A 19,936-nucleotide genomic window follows, 5' to 3' on the forward strand; every position below is an offset into this window, starting at 1 on the left:
TATGATAATGCATTAATCACATCCTTGATTAGGTTACATTAAGAGGCAGAGGTGATGGGATAGTCACTTCCGTGTTATATTATATTACATAAGTTACATAAGACTCTACCTTAGCTGACTGGACAGATTTTCCTGCTGGCTTGAAGCAGGTCACCATGAGAGGGCCAGTGACATATGGCAAAGAACTGTGGGGGCCTCAAGATGTTGAGAGCAGGCCCTGGCTTATAGACAGCAATAAAATGGAGACCTCAGTCCTACAACAGCAAGAATCTGAATCCCGTCAACAACCATGTGAGCTTGGAATAGGACCCCAGCTCCAAAAAGGAATAGATCCTGGCTCATATCTACGCTGTAGCCATGTAAGACACGAAACCATATTCCTGACCCACAGAAACTATGAGATAATAGTATTGATTCAAACCCCCAAAAGTAATCTGTTACACACAATAGAAAATTAATATATCACCCTAGGCTGTCAAAGGTGTTTTACAGCTAGCTAGAACATGACTGTTCTCTTGCCTGTAGCCTCATACTTCATGTCACTACTTTTCTCACAATGCATTTTTCATTGTTTTTAGGACAATTTTAACCTAAGAGTATTCAACAAGTAGTGTGTTTCTTTTTTAGAAAATCCTTTTTTCAAGGCACCTGGGTGACTCAGTCAGTTAGGTGACTGACTTTTGATCTCAGCTTGGGTCTTGATCTTGGGGTCATGAGTTTGGGCCCCACATTGGGCTCCATGCTGGGTGTGGAGCCTACAAAGGAAGGAAGGAAGGAAGGAAGGAAGGAAGGAAGGAAAAGAAAGAAAGAAAGAAAGAAAGAAAGAAAGAGGAAAATCCTTTTTTCTCCTAAAAAAAAAAAAGCTATACATACCACTGCTTCTCCCTTCTTCATGCCAAAGCACATAACTACCCCATCGTGATCTCCAATAACCACCTACAATAGATTGAAGAGAATATGAAATTACTATAATTATGTCCTATTAACTTATATGGGGGAAACAAGATCTCAAAATATAAATCATAATTTTGAAAGTAGAGATCAGAAAATCTAGGAAAGTGCCTACACAAAAAATAATAGTCCAAGAAATTACAAGAAAGGGGCAACGAGAAGGTAGGGAGAATCATTATTGAAGTTATTGGTCATATATTCTGTTCCTACAATGTAAAGAGAGCAAGAGAACAGAAACAGAAATGTCAGGGAGGTAATTTTTTTCCTTAACTAGAGGATAAGAATATGTTAAGATTAACTTTCAAAACAGATTATCAGTAAAGTTGTGATTGACCTACTTGATATTTTTAAAACCTTCTTAATAGAAAAATTTCACCCTATGCAAAAGCAGACAGAATATTATAATGAATTCCCACATATCCATCATTCAGGTTCAACAACTATCAACATGTAACCAATGGATTATTTTGAAATAAATACAGAGGGAGATTTTAACACTTGTTTCTCAGGAATTGGTAAACAAGCAGACAAAAGAGAAGGATATAGATTAGAAAAACAATACCTCTGATCTAATATGTATGTACATATGTATGTGTACATTCATGTACATATGTGTAGGATATGTGTGTGTGTGAGTGTGTGCTCACACGTGCATAAATAAGCAATTCACTCATCCTAAGTACATTATAAATGTTCTTTTCAAGCACACAGGAACATTAGAAAATTGACAATGTATTAGGACACAAAACAAGTCTCAATTATCAAAAAGTTGATGTTGCACAGGCCACATTCTTGGGTCCCTGATTCTTAACTTTGGTGTGGGGATCACAAATCCCTTTGTGCATTTTATGAAAGCTATGGACTTTCTTTCTAGAACAATGAACATTCACAAATAATTATGCACACATTTTCAGATTTATGGACCTTTGGTATTGGCAGATTCCTATTCAGATGAAAAAATACATACGAACAGTTAAGGTTTTGAGTTTTTTTTTTTTTTTAAACACTACATTACTCCAATAATTTGTGAAAACAATAATTACAGGGATTCGCAAAGTGTGATTCCTAGATTCCTGGGGTCAACAAGAACGTTTTAGGGAATCTGGCAAATGAAAACTATTTTTCTAAGTAAGTCTTTATTTTTCTTTTTTGCTATGTTGATATTTACGATGATGATGCGGAGCAATTGTGGATAAAGTTGCTGGTGTCTGGCAAGAATCAAAACAATGACAACAAACCTTACCGGTTGTCACTGTAATCTTCATCACCACTTGAGAGTAAAGAAAAAAATCAAACCTCATGTAAGAATGTTCTTGATGAAGCAATAAAAATTATTAATCTTCTTGAATTTTGGCCCTTGAATCATGTCTTTTTAATATTTAGTGTGAGAAAATAAAAAATATGCATAAAGCACTTTTGCTGCATACCAAAAATACCACTTAATACCAGTTTTAGTCACAAGCTGAACTATTCAATTTTTTCAAGAAACATAATTTTAAGAATGAAAGAACAACTAGCAACTATTAGCAATGGTTAAAGGGTGCCTGGGGGGCTCAGTGGGTTAAGTGTCTGACTTTTCATTTCAGCTCAGGTCATAATCTCACTCACGGTTTGTAAATCAAGCCCTGCAAGCACCCAGCTCTGCCACCCAGCTCTGTGCTAACAGTGAGGGAGTCTGCTAGGGATTCAATCACTCCCTCCCTCTCTGCCCCTCCCTGGCTTTCTCTCTCTCTCAAAATAAATAAACATTAAAAAAAGAAGGCAATGGTTAATAACAAGCTGTTACTAACACTTGGTATTTGTAGACATTAAAAACAAAACAAAACAAAACAAAACAAAAAAACTAAAAGAAGTGAGCTTGTCATTTTAAAGGAAAACAATTGAAAGTATTTGCTCCCAATGATAAAATTTGGGTTTTCAAGTGAAAATGAGTACTTATTTCAAGTGAAATAAGTACTTCGGAAGACTTGAATCTGCCACTGTGAGCTTGACAGCTACTCCATACTTAACTTTTCTGATGAAATCAGTAGTGACATCAACAAATGTGATTTGCTTTATATTTTATAATAACATTTGGAACAATCAACATTTGAACATTCAACTTTTGGAAGATCTGTATATCTCAATGAACCAATAATCTCAAATGACCATTACAGGATGCTATAAAACTATGCATGGGTAAAAGATCCATTCAAAGTACAAATGGTTTTTAATGTATCAAAGTATGAAAAGCTAATCAATATGGCTTCTTATTCCACATTGTAACTAATGTTTAAGTAACTACTATTTGTCAAGTATATGTGAAGAGCCATAATTACCTGGAAAAAGTTATTTAAATAACTCCTAATTTCAACTGTGTGTCTGTGTGAGCTGGACATTCTTTGTATGCTTCAACCAAGACAACAGATTGAATGTAGAAAACAGATATGAGAAGTTAGATGCCTTGCTTATGCCAGACTAAAGAATTTGCAGAAGTGTGACACAACGCCACTATTCTCACTAAATCCTCTTTTTGTTTTTGGAAATGCAGTTACTTTTTATTAAAAATGTTATCTATGTAAACATGTAATGGGTGTATTGTTTAAAAAATAAAATAACAAATATTTTAGATATTTGTTTTAATCTTAATACAGTAATATTGATAGATATAACCTACATAAACAAAAGTTCTTTGGGATCCTCAATAATTTAAGAGTGTAAAAGGGCCTTAAGGCCAAAAAAGTTTGAAAAGTTCTGATCTAGTAGACCAAATACAATAAATGACAATGAAAAATATGTTGATTTATCTTAGTAAAATGTTACTACATCAGAATACTATATTTATTTTGCAGCTATTAAAATATCCTACCAGTCTACTAAGAAATTATAATTGGTTTATAGAAATCATAGGATCAATATTGCTACGAAAATTATTGTCATTGTGGGGCGTCAGGGTGGCCCAGTTGGTTGAGTGTTCGACTTCAGCTCAGGTCATGATCTCACAGTTCACGGGTTCGAGCCCCACGTCAGGCTCTGCACTGACAGCTCAGAGCCTGGAGCCTGCTTCGGATTCTGTGTCTCCTTCTCTCTCTGCCCCTCCTCCCCAAATAAATAAACATTAAAAATATATTTAAAAAATATAGTTATCATTAATTAAATAAAAAGTTCAACATCAAAATACTTAATTACTCTTAAAAATACAATGAAGTTTAAAAAGGATTTTCCCAGGGCGCCTGGGTGGCTTAGTCAATTTACTGTCCCACTTCAGCTCAGGTCATGATCTCACAGTTCAGGAGTTTGAGCCCCGCATTGGGTTCTGTGCTGACAGCTGAGAGCCTGGAGCCTGTTTCAGATTCTGTGTCTCCCTCTCTCTCTGCCCCTTCCCTGCTCACACTCTGTCGCTGTCTCTCTCTCTCAAAAATAAATAAACATTTAGAAAAGTTTTTTTTAATAAAAAAATAAAAAGAATTTTCTCTATATCCTAATGTGCTTTATGTTTCTTCTTCATATACACAATCTAGTACACACAATTACACACTGAGTAAATTATTAACAGGGGAATGGAATATATTTTTCAGTCAGTCAACAACATTTATCGAGCAATTTGGAATATACTTTTCAATAAGTTTGCTCAAACTATTACAGATTGTACACAAAAATTATAATATCCAAGAAAATTACTGACTGTGGATGTGCCTTGGTATTCCAACCTCTGTTCAAATTAAAAGAAATTTATTTCCGGGGCACCTGGGTGGCGCAGTCGGTTAAGCGTCCGACTTCAGCCAGGTCACGATCTCGCGGTCTGTGAGTTCGAGCCCCGCGTCAGGCTCTGGGCTGATGGCTCGGAGCCTGGAGCCTGTTTCAGATTCTGTGTCTCCCTCTCTCTGCCCCTCCCCCGTTCATGCTCTGTCTCTCTCTGTCCCAAAAATAAATAAAAAAAAAACGTTGAAAAAAAAAAAGAAAAAAAAAAAAAAAAAAAAAAGAAATTTATTTCCATTTTAACATCAGCATTTTAAAAAGAGTAACTTACTAATAAAGAAAGGAATATAAACCTCTTCTCTGTCAGAGCAAAGAGATAGGGAGAAACCAGGATCTCTACAGTACCTTTTGTGTAGCTCTGTGTCTGGAGGCAGGAAGTAACTTCATAGTCTTCTGAGAGGTCACTCCCACCTAAGGAAACACACCAGCCACCCAGTGAATGTTTTCTGATACACTAATTTGAAGTGATTACATAAGGGATTAAAAGAACCAGCAGATTCAATTCATTTTGTATTGCAATTAGTGATACGAAACAACTACTATCAGTGATGAACTTACTTTCTAATGAAATATATGCCACAAATGACAAAATATAGGAACCACCCCAAAATAGTAAAATTTATGCTATAAAGTTGTCAAGCCAAAAATAATGTGACACTAGTGGCAACATACTTTATGAACACATATTTCTAGAAGCCTTCACTAAAAACTTCATACAGTTATTCGTTTTCGTACAGTAATTAAAAATCTTTGGAAATAGATTACAATTATTAAAAATGCAACATAGCAGACTTCTGCAAAACACCGAACATGCTGAGGGTCATGTCATCCAATCTGATAGTGAGGACTATTTTACGAAAGGTATGGAAGATGCAAACAGCAGGGAACTGTCACTAGTGGTGCACAGTATGAGAGAAGACGTGGGGAGGATGGGGACCAATGGGACAGACATTGCAGTAAACAACAGATCATAAAACGATTTACATATAGTGTACAAGTACAACTTTCTTCTGTATTCTAAGGAGTAGTACTAAAGTTTAAAGTAATCTGTTTAGGGGGCGCCTGGGTGGCTCAGTCGGTTGAGCGTCCAACTGCGGCTCAGGTCATGATCTCATGGTCTGTGAGTTCAAGCCCCGCATCGGGCTCTGTGCTGACAGCTCAGAGCCTGGAGCCTGCTTCGGATTCTGTGTCTCCCTCTCTCTCTCTGCCCCTCCCCCCATTCATACTCTGTCTCAAAAATAAATAAAACATTAAAAATTTTTTTTGAAAAAAATAATCTGTTTAGATTTGCATTTTTGAAACATTCTAACAAGTGATGTGAAGGACGGCTTGGAGGGAGGTGAAGCAGGAGGCTAGGAGCCCAAATAAGAGGCTATTTCAATTACTGGAGAAAGAGAAGATGAAGACCTGAATTGGGGGTAATGGAGATGGGGAAAAAATGGGACCAGTCAAGAGATGTTTAGGAGACACAAGCAGTAGCAAAACGTGGTGACCAGTTCACTACGGAAGATATTACGGTGAAAAGTACCTAGCATAGCTAACAGGGAAACTGACGGGGCAAACTTTTGTATCATGAGCCAAAACGGGATCACTGAAAAAGGAGATGAAAAAGAGGGACAGAATGGCTAGAGCTGAAATACTGAGAGGCAGGATAGTGTAAGAGAGAGAACACCAGCTCCGGAGTCAGAGACTTTGTTTCAAGTTAAGAACTTCATCCTTTTTCGCTGTTAAGTAATTAAGTGATCCTAGATCACCATCTATAACATTATCTACTCAGAGAATTTTTATGAAGAGTAAATAGTAATGTAAGTTAAGCTCATGAAGAAATTACATGTGCAATAAAGAGTTGTCGTTGGCTTTTATGATTATGTGGCTGGTGACGTCCAGCTCAAAGCGAGAAGGGTCTGGCGCTCGGGAGAAGGGGCTGGGGAGAGATGGAGGGAGATTCCCGGAGTTACGGGCCAACAGGTAGCTGCAGCCTGGGAGGCGTACGGCCTTGAAGAGGAATCCGAGATCACGTCAGCTCTTTTTAGGTATTCAAGGTATATTCTAAGTGTATATATGTACATTCTATATATTCTAGGTATGCTGGCAGCCGCCAGCAACGCGGGAGCGTCTGCCGCTTCTTTCCAAGTCCCCGCGGACCCTCAAGGGCGAGCAGTAGTTGCCCGTGACAGCGACAACGAGAGCGCAGCACCCAGCCCTGCACCTTCGCCGCCGCACCCCCTCTGGGCGACCCCGACAGACGTCAGTGGAAGGACAAAATCCTCTCAGGGAGCGGGGCTCGTCCCGCTTGGCGCCCGCTTTATTCCCTCAGGTTTACCTGTAAATAATCCGCTCGGTTTAAATTTAGATCCATGATGGTGGCACCGATGCTGGGGCCAGCGCCGGAACCGCACGGGAACAACAGAGGCTACTGGACCTCAGGCCTCACGGGTCCCGCTCGCGTCCCCTCGAAAGGCCAACCCCCGCTACGACGGCCTCAGTTGGGGATGCACAGGCGTGGCGTCAAGGCTGCGGCGTCCAGTGTGACGTCAATACGCTCACGCGAAGGGAGCCCACGGCCAAAAGAGAAAGCCCCGCCCCTCTCCCAAAGAACCGCCCACTGACTTAACCTGCTCCAATCACAGGCGGAGAGGAACGGAGGACTAGGCCCAAGACACTAGAGAAAGGTGGTTTCCAGGGAGACTGGAGACGCAGTCTTGGCTCCACCCCCACCGCGGTCTAGAGAAGCACCTCTTTAAGTCTTTCTCAGTGTAGACCCCTGATGTGAAACTTATGTTGACGCTGAACTATTTTACTGACACGGGAAAGAGTCCTTCAAAGAATTAGGTTCCACCGTTACAGGAGTTAGCTTATCACAATAGTTATCAAACTTTTGGCCTTACAGCCCCTTCCCAAAACTCTTAACAAACTATTGAGGACCCCAAAGACCTTTTGTTTATATAAGATCTTCTGATATTTACTATATTAGAAATTAGAACTGGAGGGGCGCCTGGGTGGCTCAGTCGGTTAAGCGTCCGACTCTTGATTTCAGCTTAGGATATCTCTGGCTTTGTGAGTTCAAGCCCCGATTCAGGTTCCACAAGAGTGCAGAGCGTCCTTGGGTTTCTCTCTCTCTCTCTCTCTCTCTCTCTCTCTCTCTCTCTCTCTCTCTCTCTCTCTCTCCCCCTTCCCTGCTCACAGGTTTGTGCTCGCTCTCTCAAGAATTAAAAAAAAAAAAAAGAAAAGAAATTAAAACTGGAATTTTAAAAGTGTACTTAAAAATAAACTTATTACAGGGGCGCCTGGGTGGCTCAGTCGGTTGAGCATCCGACTTCAGCTCAGGTCACGATCTCACGGTTCGCGAGTTTGAGCCCCGCGTCAGGCTCTGGGCTGATGGCTCAGAGCCTGGGGCCTGCTTCCGATTCTGGGTCTCCCTCTCTCTCTGACCCTCCCCCATTCATGCTTTGTCTCTCTCTGTCTCAAAAATAAATAAAAATCAAAAAAAATAAACTTATTACATAAAAATTTTAATGAAAATATTTTGGGAGAAAAAAAGAGATAAAAAGTCTGCAAATTGGTGTTTGCAAATCTATTTACTGTCCACCTGAATAGACAAGCAAGTCCCAGATCTCCTACTGCATTCCATCTGTTGGTATATGTGGGTTGTTTTATTTAAGTATATGAAGAAAATCTGGCGCAAAATTAACAAGTGGTAGTTTTTTTCTTTTTTTTTTATGCTCGTAACTTTTGGCCATTTATTTTTATTTTTTATTTTTTATTACATGAAATTTATTGTCAACAAGTGGTAGTTTTTTACAAGCTAATTGCAATGTGGAATGTGTCTTCATTATATAACATCAAAGAAATCCTATATGTTAATATCACCATGGATTTAATCAGAAAAGTTGTGAAATATTGGAAAGCTATCTACCTCAAACATGGAAACAAATTTTGCAAACTTCTCATTAGTGTTTAAAAGGTCAAATTTTAAGCATTGGCAACAAATGTCAGTGGTTTTCCTTAAAATGATAGGTTCCCTTCTTGAATTCACAAGAAAGTGTATACCAAATACTCTAGTCTGACTAATCATAATTTTTGTCAGTTGTGCTTTTTTAAAGAAAGTGTTCCAGCTACCATCTCCAATAATCACACAAACGCTTTTCCTTGAGACAATACCCCTCAGTATTCAGTAGAAATGCTTTATGCATACTTCCCATTTCATCACACAGAATATCTGAAAGAAATGTATTCAAATTGAGACTTAAAATTAACAACTTTTACTGCTTCACAACGGACATATTTATGTAGTTTTGTTTCCTGCCAATATGTGGCATGAAGAATGCAGTAACTATTGAAGCCACTGCTTTGATTCATGTTTAAGCACCAACCGTACTTAACCACCATTGCTTTTGCACCATCAGTGCAAATGTCAACACAGTGCAAAAGGCAGATAACATCTTAGTGTAATGAAAAGAGTTTCAAAATCACAGACCCGCTGAATAGGCCTCAGGGACCTGCAGACTACTAGTGGCCTATAATGATCCAAGGTCTGACTTAGAGCTAATATTCCCTGATCCTTTGATCATTTCTTCCTTAATGTACAGTGTTGTGACTAAAGAAATACTAAATATAGATGAGAAAGATACAGCCTCTTTCCTGATTTCTTTGGTTTACTAGGAGAGAGTTCACAAATGATTGTGAAACAAGATTGAAACCCTGAGAAGGGGGTACTTCTTAGGAAGAATAATTATTTCCAGCAAGGGACGTGAGAAGGTTTTGTCTAGATACCAGAATGTTCTAGACAATTCTTTTTCTGAGGCTAAATAACTCCATATTAAAATAGACAGCAGGGCCTGGAGATGGATTAGCTATGTAGCAATTTGCGAAAAACACATACCAATTTAGACTCAACAAAAATACAGATACATCTCAGAAGTAAATTAAAAAATAAAGCCATAGGGGAGACAGGAGAACACAGAGTTGTACAGAATTTCATAGAATGTAGGGAGTTGGAAGGTGGAACACTTAGGGGCCCCATAATAAATTACCACAAACTGAGTGACTTTATACAACAGAAATTTATTTTCTCACAGGTCTCACAGGCTAGAAATATAAGATCAAAGTGTGAGCAGGGAACCAAACCAATCTTCTAAGCCTTCTCACCTTGGCTTGTGATGCCCATCTTCTCCTCCTGGATTCACAAGGTCTTCCCTCTTTGCAAGTCTGTATCCTAATCTCTTCTGATAAGGAAACCAGTCAAATTGGATGGATCAAGGCCCATCCTAATGATCTCATTTTACGGTAATTACCTCTTTAGAGGTCCTGCTTCCAAATACAGTTACATTCTGAGGTACTTGGAGTTAGGACTTCAACATATGAATTTAAGTGGGACACAATTCAGCCTATATCAGAAGGGAACTTGTCTGATCTTAACAGGAATAAAAGAAATCAAAAAGAAAAAAACAGATATTAAGAATAAAGATGAAACATTTCAATATGTGACAAAATATTTTAAACAAAAATTTGGGATATATATGCAAACTTACTATCTTTATAAACAGTTCATACAAGTTAATAAATAAAGAAATAGTATTATTCCAATAAGTAAACAGGTAAAAATATTAACAGACATTTCACGAAGAAAGTGGCTACTGAACAAACTTATAGAAATCTATTACCTTCATTTGTAATTGATAATATTAAAGCAAGATACCCTTTTATTTTACCTTTCAAATTAGAAAAAGATGTAAGTGATAACACTGCATATTGTAGAGAGGGCATGTGCTCATCAACTGTGATGCTTAAAACTGGCAATAAAACCCTTTCAAAAGCAATGTAGAAATATGCATCCGAACCTATAAATGTGGGATATTTTTAACACATAACCCCAATTTTGGATATTTAGTTTTACAGAAACAAAGCAAAGTAACAAGTCGTCATTGAGGAACCACTTAAAATGCAGATATAACTATCCAATAAAGAAATGGTGCCTCCACTTTATCAACTACTGTGCAGCCACTGAAAGTGGAAATAATGAAGGCTGGAAAGCAATGTGGGAAGTGTTCAGGATCATACTAAAAGCATAATATAAAATAGTGTATATACTATGATTAAAATTATAGGAAGGGACTTGTTATGAAATAAATCCAAAAAAAAATTTTGTTGGTTATAAAGGATTATAAACTCCTCTTCTTGTTTTGTGTTTTCCATAAGATGTTTGCATTGTTTTTAATAAAATTTTTCAATTTGAAAATAAAATTGTTAAAAAATAAAATTAAAAATTAAGCAATCCTCAAAATCTGTGTTTAACTGCATAGTTTCCAAGGTAGGCATTCTACTGTCCCTGAGATTGCAAGGTTCTGATAAACGGTTATCCAAGACAGTGGGTACCAAATCTTCCCAGTCTGTTTTGTTTCCCTTCTTAAGTCCTGGCAATGCATGTTAACAACTTAAGGAAAATGGTACTGATATTTATTACTGCTACGTTTTTGCATTATAACAAAAAAATCAAAATCCGGAAAACCTGATGAATGGGCAGGAATTATCTTTTTAAAAATTACTCTCGTAAGTTTGACAAGTATTCCAGGGCTGAGCAAAATCTTAGAAACCATTAATCCAATGTTTTCTCTTTCATATCCACAAACCACTTTCATAGTAATGTATAATTTTTCAAATCCCGTAGGATTTTTAATTATCTCATTTTTTCATTGTGAAATTTTGTAATTAATTTGGGCATCTACAAGCCAAGGTGAGAAAAAAAAATGTTTGTGTAGAAATGTAGCTTTAAAGATAAGGCATTTTATTTTAGATTGCTATATTATTTAAGGTAGCATTATAAAATTCATCTTCTTGCAATCTTTTTTAAAAGCTGTTTTAAGTTTATGTATTTTTTGGAGACAGAGAGTGAGAGAGGGGCAGAGAGAGAGAGAGAGAGAGAGAGAGAGAGAGAGGGAGAGGGAGAAACAGAGAATCCTAAGCAGGCTCTGCACTGTCAGCATGGAGCCTGATACAGGGCTCAAACTCACGAACCCATGAAATCACGACCTGAGCTGAAGCCAAGAGTCGCATGCTTAGCCAAGTGAGCCACCTGGCTCTTCCTATAATCTTTATAATATTTGTAATCAAAATATATACTGGCAATGCTTATTTCCCATTTAATAAGTGATGCCCACTGTTTATTTACTTTGTGTAAAAGAAAAGAGTTTATTTTGAAGATCAAATTTATTTTAAAACATTAAAATGGGGCTATGATATAGCATCAAAAATACACAAAAAGAGCTTTATGATACTTAGAATTCTTTCATTTTGCATCTAGAAAAGGCAAGTGATTTTTTTTTAAGTACTGTGTTTTGTTTCTAAATGGCAAAATTTTCAAAGTACTAATTTTAAATACTTCTTATATAATTAGCAGGGTGGGGAGTTTTTCTTCACAAAAATGAAAAGCCAAGTTAGAGAAAACTGCCACTATAATTTATCTTTTTAAACATATTTTAAGGTACTAGAGACATCTTGGTGGATTACATTAAAAAAAAACAAAATGATTAGATCTTAAATGTGATAAAAATCACCTTCAGACAAATTTACAGAAGTATCATGCACTTCAGTAACTTATAAACCTTATGCTGCGGTCTCAAAGCAACCCTTATGAGTATAAATTAAACAACTTATGACTAAGAATAAGAGCAATTTAAATTGCATTATAGTTAAAACCATAACACAGCTAAAGGTGGTTGACTGAGTGATTGACTCATGAGTATATACATTGGTCTCCACTAACATGTGGTACCAACTGGGAAACTCTCAAACTTGTATTTTAAAAAATTAATAACCTTTTAGATTGATTTTAAAAAAGAAACATGGAAAGAAAGATCATTACCACCTTGGGTGATGATACCAATCCCCTGAAAGAACTCTGAGACACCCAAAGACTGAGAATCTGCTTGTGGCAAAGCCCTGTTTGATGGAACATGGTAGAAGATCAGATTTGTCCCAGGGCACACAATAAACAATTAATGTGACTTCAGTTCTTTTTAGACATCATTCATAAGACACTTTACCTTCCCATTTCTAACAGCTTCTTTCATTTGGCTTAATGCATTTGAAATAAAAATATATTGGACACGATTAAGACAGTTGTCTTAAGTTGTAGTAAATTTGCTTTTAACAATCACAAAATACATCTCATTTTTAAGTTTTTAAAGTACACAGAACTCTGAAGACACCAGATACTATTTTGCTTATTTCCCTGTTTTATTTCAAGTCTATAAATCTAAGCTTCTCAATGTATTGTGAATTCCATTAAGTCAAATTTAATACAGCAAATTTAATACAGAATTCTGTATTTGTCTTCAGCAAATTTAATACAGAAACACTTACAGTACCAAAATTTTTAAAGAGTAAGCCTAAGAAGCAATTTGAGAGTTGCTTCCTTTCCTTTATCTGTAACTGAGGAAAAAACTAAGAATAGCAAAGAAGTTAAAAAACAGATATAGGACTTGGATAATTTTCTAATTAATCATAATCACCTAAATGTGTTTCGCTAAACAAAATTGTTTTTGGTCCTGTTAAAATGTTCCCTTCTCCAAGTTGCCCCACCTAATTCTTTGAGCATTGCTTCTAAGCCCAATGTTCCTGTTAAAACAGTGAGACAAGGTGTTGCTGGCCCAGAGTTATTATTAACCTCAGAGAAGTATTAATTTTGATAACAATCACCTAGAATAATCCTTACCTTGCATCTATATTATCACAGTAATACCTATGTCTTAGGATGAGTTCACTGGGGACAAAGCCTAATAAGATTTGGGTATGATATATTGAAGGAATGTTCTCAGCAGAAAGGGAGGAAGGGAGACAGGATAATAGAGGGAAAAGCTAAACACAGATTTGGTCTCAACTGGAGTCTGGCCAAGCCTAATCCCTTCTGCAGCTCTTGAGCATGAACTACACCAAAAAATGTGGCCCACCTAAAGACAAGGGCCCAGCCTTTTTATTTCCACCCCAGTTGGTCACTGGTATGGGGAAGGGGAGACATAACATCCAGGGCTTCCTTTCAGTTGAGGGCAATTCCCTGAAGAAGTGGATTGTTGGGAACTGCTATTCTGGGAACACTCACAGAATCTGGGAGATGCCTGCACTGGCCCATTAAAAAGGACCTGGGTAGGATATCAATAGTATCCACCACATCTTGGCATCACATCTTCTTTCTTGGCTACCACCTAGAAACTATGAAGAAGGAAAAAAATGAAATAACAGAAATGTACCAGTTTTACATAAGCATAGTAAATAAAGGAAAAACCACCTATGTTTGGAGCTCTGCAGTTGTGAAAGGCATAGACGACAAAAAAAAAAAAATGTATTTTCTTACAGGATATAGTTGCCATGAGCTTTATTTTCATTCAACACTCCAAGGATCCTAGGAAGAATGTCCTCAGCTAAATCTGACACTTTTCCATTCAACATTTTTTCAATCCCAATTAGGAAGATTACTAAATATGCTGTCCCATAGGTACAGGAAAAACCTTTTACTCTTGGAATCCTAGACAATACTAGAAGACTGTAAGTATTTTCTATTATGGAAATTTCATATCTTTACTGTTTTAATATAAACTATAGTAACAACATACTATAGTAACAAAGAAAAAATCAATATTTTATTTAGCTCTGAGGTATAACATAAAATATATAAAGTTTGAAAAATGTTTAACACAAAATACCATTTGCAAAGCACAAAAGTTAATGAAATATTCTAAAATGGTAGCAAAAATGTATAAAGTTCTTTTCTTTTTTTTTTTAATTTTTTTTTAATGTTTACTTATTTTTGCGACAGAGAGAAACACAGCATGAGCAGGGAAGGGGCAGAGAGAGAGGGAGACACAGAATCTGAAACAGGCTCCAGGCTCTGAGCTGTCAGCATAGAGCCCGACGCGGGGCTCGAACTCACGAACTGTGAGATCATGACCTGAGCCGAAGTCGGACGCTTAACTGACTAAGCCACCCAGGCGCCCCTATAAAGTTCTTTTCTTACATTAACTGTTTTAAATCCCCAAAAGTAGAAATTAAGAAATAATCTTTAAAGAGCTACCATTTAGTGGTCATTTTGTTTTCATGTCTAGAAAACAAAAAATGTGTGATATTAATGAGTTTTAGCATATAATGTATTTAATTGTTTTTTAGAACCTGTGAAACTACCCTTAAGCTATGATAATTCGTATTCCTGTTTGACTTGACAAAAACAGAGTGAAGAGAATCCAGATAGGCATAACTCCATGAGATAAAACCTAGCTGATAAAAAAAAATACTTTGTTTTATGGTCTGTGAAGAGATGAGGGAAATTACTGGCCTGTACCCCCATTCTTATTAAGGGGATGCATGAGGTGTTGTGGATATTACCAGTATTTAACTCACTTATAAAATAAAAATCAAATACAGATTCATCACCACCTATTTTGTATAGAAAGTGTAATTGAAATGCTTTGATAAGAAAAAGGATGTCAATCATTGTAAGCAATGATGGCAAGAGATGCCTCGAAGGGAAACGAAACATACCTGGTGAGGCTTGGATATGTGTTTCCAGGTAGACAGTCATTGCTTTTTCCTGGTTCTTCCCATAGACATACCCTCTAAAACTCAGAATGAAGCTAATGGGCAAGATAGAAGTCAGTCATTGATATCTTATTTAGCATTAAAGCATCAGAGGCAGAAATTAGAAGGTTATAACAAAAGAGCAACCCTGCATATCCCCTAACTTTAAAAAACTCAGCATCCCACTAAATAAATTCACGTTATTGAAAAACAACAAATGAAAATTTAAGACAGAAAGCAAAGAGTATATACTTTAGAAAAATCTTTAATGTGTTGTTTGGAACAATTCTATGAAACTTAAATATGTAATTATATTTTCTATTAACCCATTTCATTGTTAAATTCTTCATTCGGGGCTCAAAGGTTCTAGGATTATGAGTGATGCCAAAAATTCTAAGAAAATCTTACCAAGTCATAGCCAGTTATAAAATTTCATGTTTCTATTTTTTTTTAAAAATGTCTTCAGCATTTGGACAACGGAAGGAATGCTACATAGTGATGACCTTTTTATTTTTATTTGTATTTTGTTGGCAGTTCAGTTGGGTTCAACATTTATTGAGCACCTACTATGTACCAGGCACTGTACTAGATGCTGGAGACACAAAGATGAATAAGACATGGTCCCTGTCCCCAAGGAGCTTACGGTCTCTTGGAGGCAAACAGGTAGTGCAAAGACATAGAGTTTATTCTAAAGTGGACGAAAATGTCAGTAATGTAATAATACTGGGCCTTTAAATACAATGGCATGTCATTGTTTATAATGTCAAGGCAGACAATCAAAATGAAGACCATTTTCATGTGATAAAACAGTAAAATCATTAAGACCTAACTTTTAAAGATTCACATGATAAAGGCAGTTAAAACTAAAAATTTACACCACAGTTTTTCAAGTATTTCATACTTAGAAATATTATTGCCCACATTTGTGCTATAGTCAAAGCCATTATTCCAGGTTACTGAATCATTCACATCTCAGCATGCTAGGATTCAGTTTCTCACTGAGTTTATGAATCAGAACGGCTAATTCCTCAGTTGCTTGGCTCTTGTCCTCTAAAAGTTCATAACGAAGGCTGGAGATATCTTGTTTGATTTCTTTTAATTCACCTATAGTATTTGTATTAAAAAAAAACATATCATGGGTAATTTGCTCTTTGGATTTAGAAAAGAACAAAGAATGAATTCATACAATATGAACACATTTGCTTCATAAAGTCCAAGGTACTTTTTTCAATTTTTTTTCCTTCAAGATATTTAAGAAATATTAATCTTTAAAAATATACTTATGTTTGACAAAAGCTATAAAAATAGTCCAGCTATGTTTTCAGTAGTAGAACTCAGTTAAAGTGTTGTTCTGGGGCTCAATCACCTCTTAACACAGGGTGATTTTTCTGTTAACTGATCTGCATTCAGGGTATCTCCATCCTGTCTATAGAGGGTCCCTTTGGTTCCCTCAGACCCATAAGGGTTGAAACCTACGTGGATAATCCCCCTTTGCTGGGATGGAAGAGAACCCTAGCAAAATGCAACTTAATTAAAGCTTAGTCAATCTATTTAACAGGCAAATACTCATATGAAACAACTAAATTTTATGTCAAGTTTGAGGAGTTGGGAAGAACATAAAGTGATTATTAAGGAAGGCAGTGGTAATGAACTTGGAGCCAAGGAAGGGTTTGTAAGACACAGAGAACCAATGAATAAGGAAGTGACAAGCAACGGTGAAATTAAGTTTAGATGTGAAACCACTAGCAATGTGTACATACCTAAGAAACTCCATAGGAGACTTTTGGCTACTAAAACACAACTATACCCATAATTAAGCTTGGCAGTATTTTGATCATATGTAGATTGCAATTAAAAACTGGATTCTCTTGCAAATGATTATCATGTAGATAAGCCATTGACATCGAAAGGTGAACTTTGGGGCAGAAATTTATCTTGAATTTATAAGAAGTGATTCTTCAAATCATTGGTATTTCAACAGCTTTTTATAATAGAATCACATGTAAAACATACCTTTAATGATATTCCCTGCTACCTTTATCATGGTTTAAAGTATAATTTCTATGTTCTTACATATATGAAAGTCAGAACCTCTTTATCTTAAAGAATTCTATTTTTTAGGACTACACATAAAACATTTTCAGATTCATTTTGTTTAGACCAAAAAAAAAAAAAAAAAGTGCTTCTTCCTTTCCCATTTGGCAATATGATCTAATTTGAAATCACAAGGCCAGTCTTTGGTGAAATAAATAGATTTTCACTCCATTAAGTATTACATTTGGACTATAAACCCAGTGGATCCCCTTTTGCATGCCTACTGCCATATCCTCCTTCCTTGTTTTTGACTTATGGGGAAACTATACTTTTATTTTATTTTATTTTTTTGAGAGAGAGCGAGAGAGAGAGAAAGAACGAGAGAGAGCAGGGGAAGGACAGAAGAAGAGGATGAGAGAGAACCTTAAGCAGATCTCATTCCCAGCACAGAGCCCAAAGCAGGGCTCAATCTCACAACCATGGGACCATGATCGGAGCCAACATCAAGAGTTGGATGCTTAACCAGCTGAGCCACTCAGGTGCCCCAGAAGACTATACATTAAGTGTTACATGTAGTCTGCCAATACAGCAAACACAAATTACTCAGCCTCTTCAGACTTCAGTCCCTTCATTTATTAATGAAGCTGTTAAACTGTATGACAGTTTAATTAGAACTTTGTTCAAAACTCCAAATTCTCACTAACTCATTTTCCTCTTTGGTGCAAGGACTTGGAAGATGCTCCTTGGTTTTAATGCTTTCAGCCATCCAATTCCCCAGATCACTTTTTTTTTTGTACCCCTTCCCACCAGGGAGGTTATTGCACAAATGATCAGACTTCCACTTTCTAGACTACGACCCCTTTCCAATCCTATCTCCCTGAGACAATTTCTAGGGCATCATGATTGGATTTTTGCTGATCCTCAATCACACATTCATAGACTTCTTTTCTACATACATGTATCATTGGACTGACTCAGATTTTCAAGGGATTCCTTGTGCTCATCAAGTAATGGCTTCAAAACCCATCACCAGTTTTATTTAGTTTAGCCCTTTCTCTCTTATCAGCACAGATAGAGATCATCTGGTGGCATCTCACTGGTGTAAGCTACAGTTTCCATTTTTAAGGCAACTTATTTCTCCAAGTTTGATTTTTTTTTCTTCCAACTCTGGGCCTGTGCTTTGACCCACCTAGCCTTTGGTGAAACATTTTTATAATCCAGACAGATGCCCTGCCTAGGATATATGTGGAAAAATAGGCACCATTAAGGAAGGCGCCAAGAAGAAAAGTGAAAGGCAAAAGAGAAACACTAGATGAGAGCAAGATTTGTGTATAACAAAGCAAAGATTTTCCTGAAGAAATGTGGATTCTATTTGAGCCAAGCAGTCAATTATTTTATTGGAAAATGTTAATATTGGAAAAAGGTTAACACTCATGTGCACTCACTGAAAACAGAACTGAAACTACTGACTACCTTATATAATAGGGATTTAAAAGCTTCCAGAAAGATAGCAGGTTTTACATTCTAAGAATCAGGGCATTCCGAGAAGAGATAAATGGTCTCTGAATGACATTTTAAATAACCATTCCTTTAAAAAGATAATTTTAGAAATTAACATAAGATTCTCCTGTCAATCTTGGAACTATTACCTGAGATTGGATTTTTAAAGTATCCTTCAATAACAAGTTTCCCAAGTTCATTAAGTTAGTTGCAAAAGGATGTTTCTCAAGTTGGAGATGCTTACCTTCATTAACTTCATCGTTTTCCTTGTCCACTTGTGCTTTCAGAACATATCGCTTTATAAGTCTTTTCATTATCTGCTGTTGATCAAAAAGAAATGATTATGTCACCAATGATACATATAAGTAACCCAGATCCTATTCTCCAAAGAGTCGCACATTACCTGTAAAGCAAACACAACTTAGGAGAGAGAGATTTTATATAACTATTTACAGAAGATTAACCCAGATTCCACAACTTAATGGCTTTTCACCTTCTACTGAGACTTACTGCATAATCCACAAACATTCTCCCATATCCCTAGGAATGGAAGATGCTATATAAAAAAAAGTTAAGTTGGAAGATTTCAATTCATGGTTTCTCTTTCAACTGATGATTTCTCTTTAAGATGTGCTGATACTATATTATCACCTATACTACCTTATTTTCTCACTGTCAAATATATGTTCGACAGAGAAAAATTGGAAAATACAGAAAAGAACAAAAGAAATAAACAAAAATCATCAATTGTTCTACTATCCAAAGATAATCATTGTTGTTATTTTGGTGTATGTCTCTTTAAATTCTGTATACATACTAATTACCACATATATATTTTATACTTTCTAAATACCATATATTCTGTTATATTGTGTGCTTTCCTTTCATAGCAATATGTATTTTGAGTATATTTCAATCTAAATAAATTCTCTTACAGGATAATTATTTACCCATAATAAGAAAATAAAATTGGAGCCCTACTTCATACCATGTACACAAAAATTAATTCCAGATGCATCTTAAATGTGAAAGACAAAGCTTTTAAATCCTTTAAGATAAAGCATAAGAAAATATATTTATAAATTCAGTGTAGAGCTGGGTGTTTTTAAAACAAGATTTAAAAATTCCAAGTATAATAGAAGAGACT

At 36.3% G+C, this 19,936-nt stretch overlaps 2 protein-coding genes across 4 annotated transcripts in view; both read right to left on the reverse strand.

Moving 5' to 3' along the window:
- Positions 1–7,216, reverse strand: part of BBS7 (Bardet-Biedl syndrome 7) — a 35,927-nt gene extending 28,711 nt beyond the window's left edge. For both annotated transcript variants that reach the window (XM_060654259.3, XM_060654258.3), the window contains exons 1-3: positions 7,013–7,216; positions 5,035–5,100; positions 874–936 (exon numbers count right to left, since the gene is read on the reverse strand). In XM_060654259.3, coding sequence (XP_060510242.2) covers positions 874–936; positions 5,035–5,100; positions 7,013–7,048 — 165 coding nt within the window. In that variant the 5' untranslated portion in view covers positions 7,049–7,216. The remainder of the gene's footprint in view (positions 1–873; positions 937–5,034; positions 5,101–7,012) is intronic.
- Positions 7,217–13,024: 5,808 nt separating this feature from the next.
- The window catches only part of TRPC3 (transient receptor potential cation channel subfamily C member 3), a 76,146-nt gene continuing 69,234 nt past the window's right edge, over positions 13,025–19,936 (reverse strand). For both annotated transcript variants that reach the window (XM_060654256.3, XM_060654257.3), the window contains 2 exons: positions 19,034–19,109; positions 13,025–16,359 (listed from right to left, as the gene is read on the reverse strand). In XM_060654256.3, the coding sequence (XP_060510239.1) occupies positions 16,217–16,359; positions 19,034–19,109 (219 nt within the window). In that variant the 3' untranslated portion in view covers positions 13,025–16,216. The remainder of the gene's footprint in view (positions 16,360–19,033; positions 19,110–19,936) is intronic.

Source organism: Panthera onca, chromosome B1 (genome assembly GCF_046562875.1).
Source record: "Panthera onca isolate mPanOnc1 chromosome B1, mPanOnc1 haplotype 2, whole genome shotgun sequence".
NCBI classification, from domain to species: domain Eukaryota; kingdom Metazoa; phylum Chordata; class Mammalia; order Carnivora; family Felidae; genus Panthera; species Panthera onca.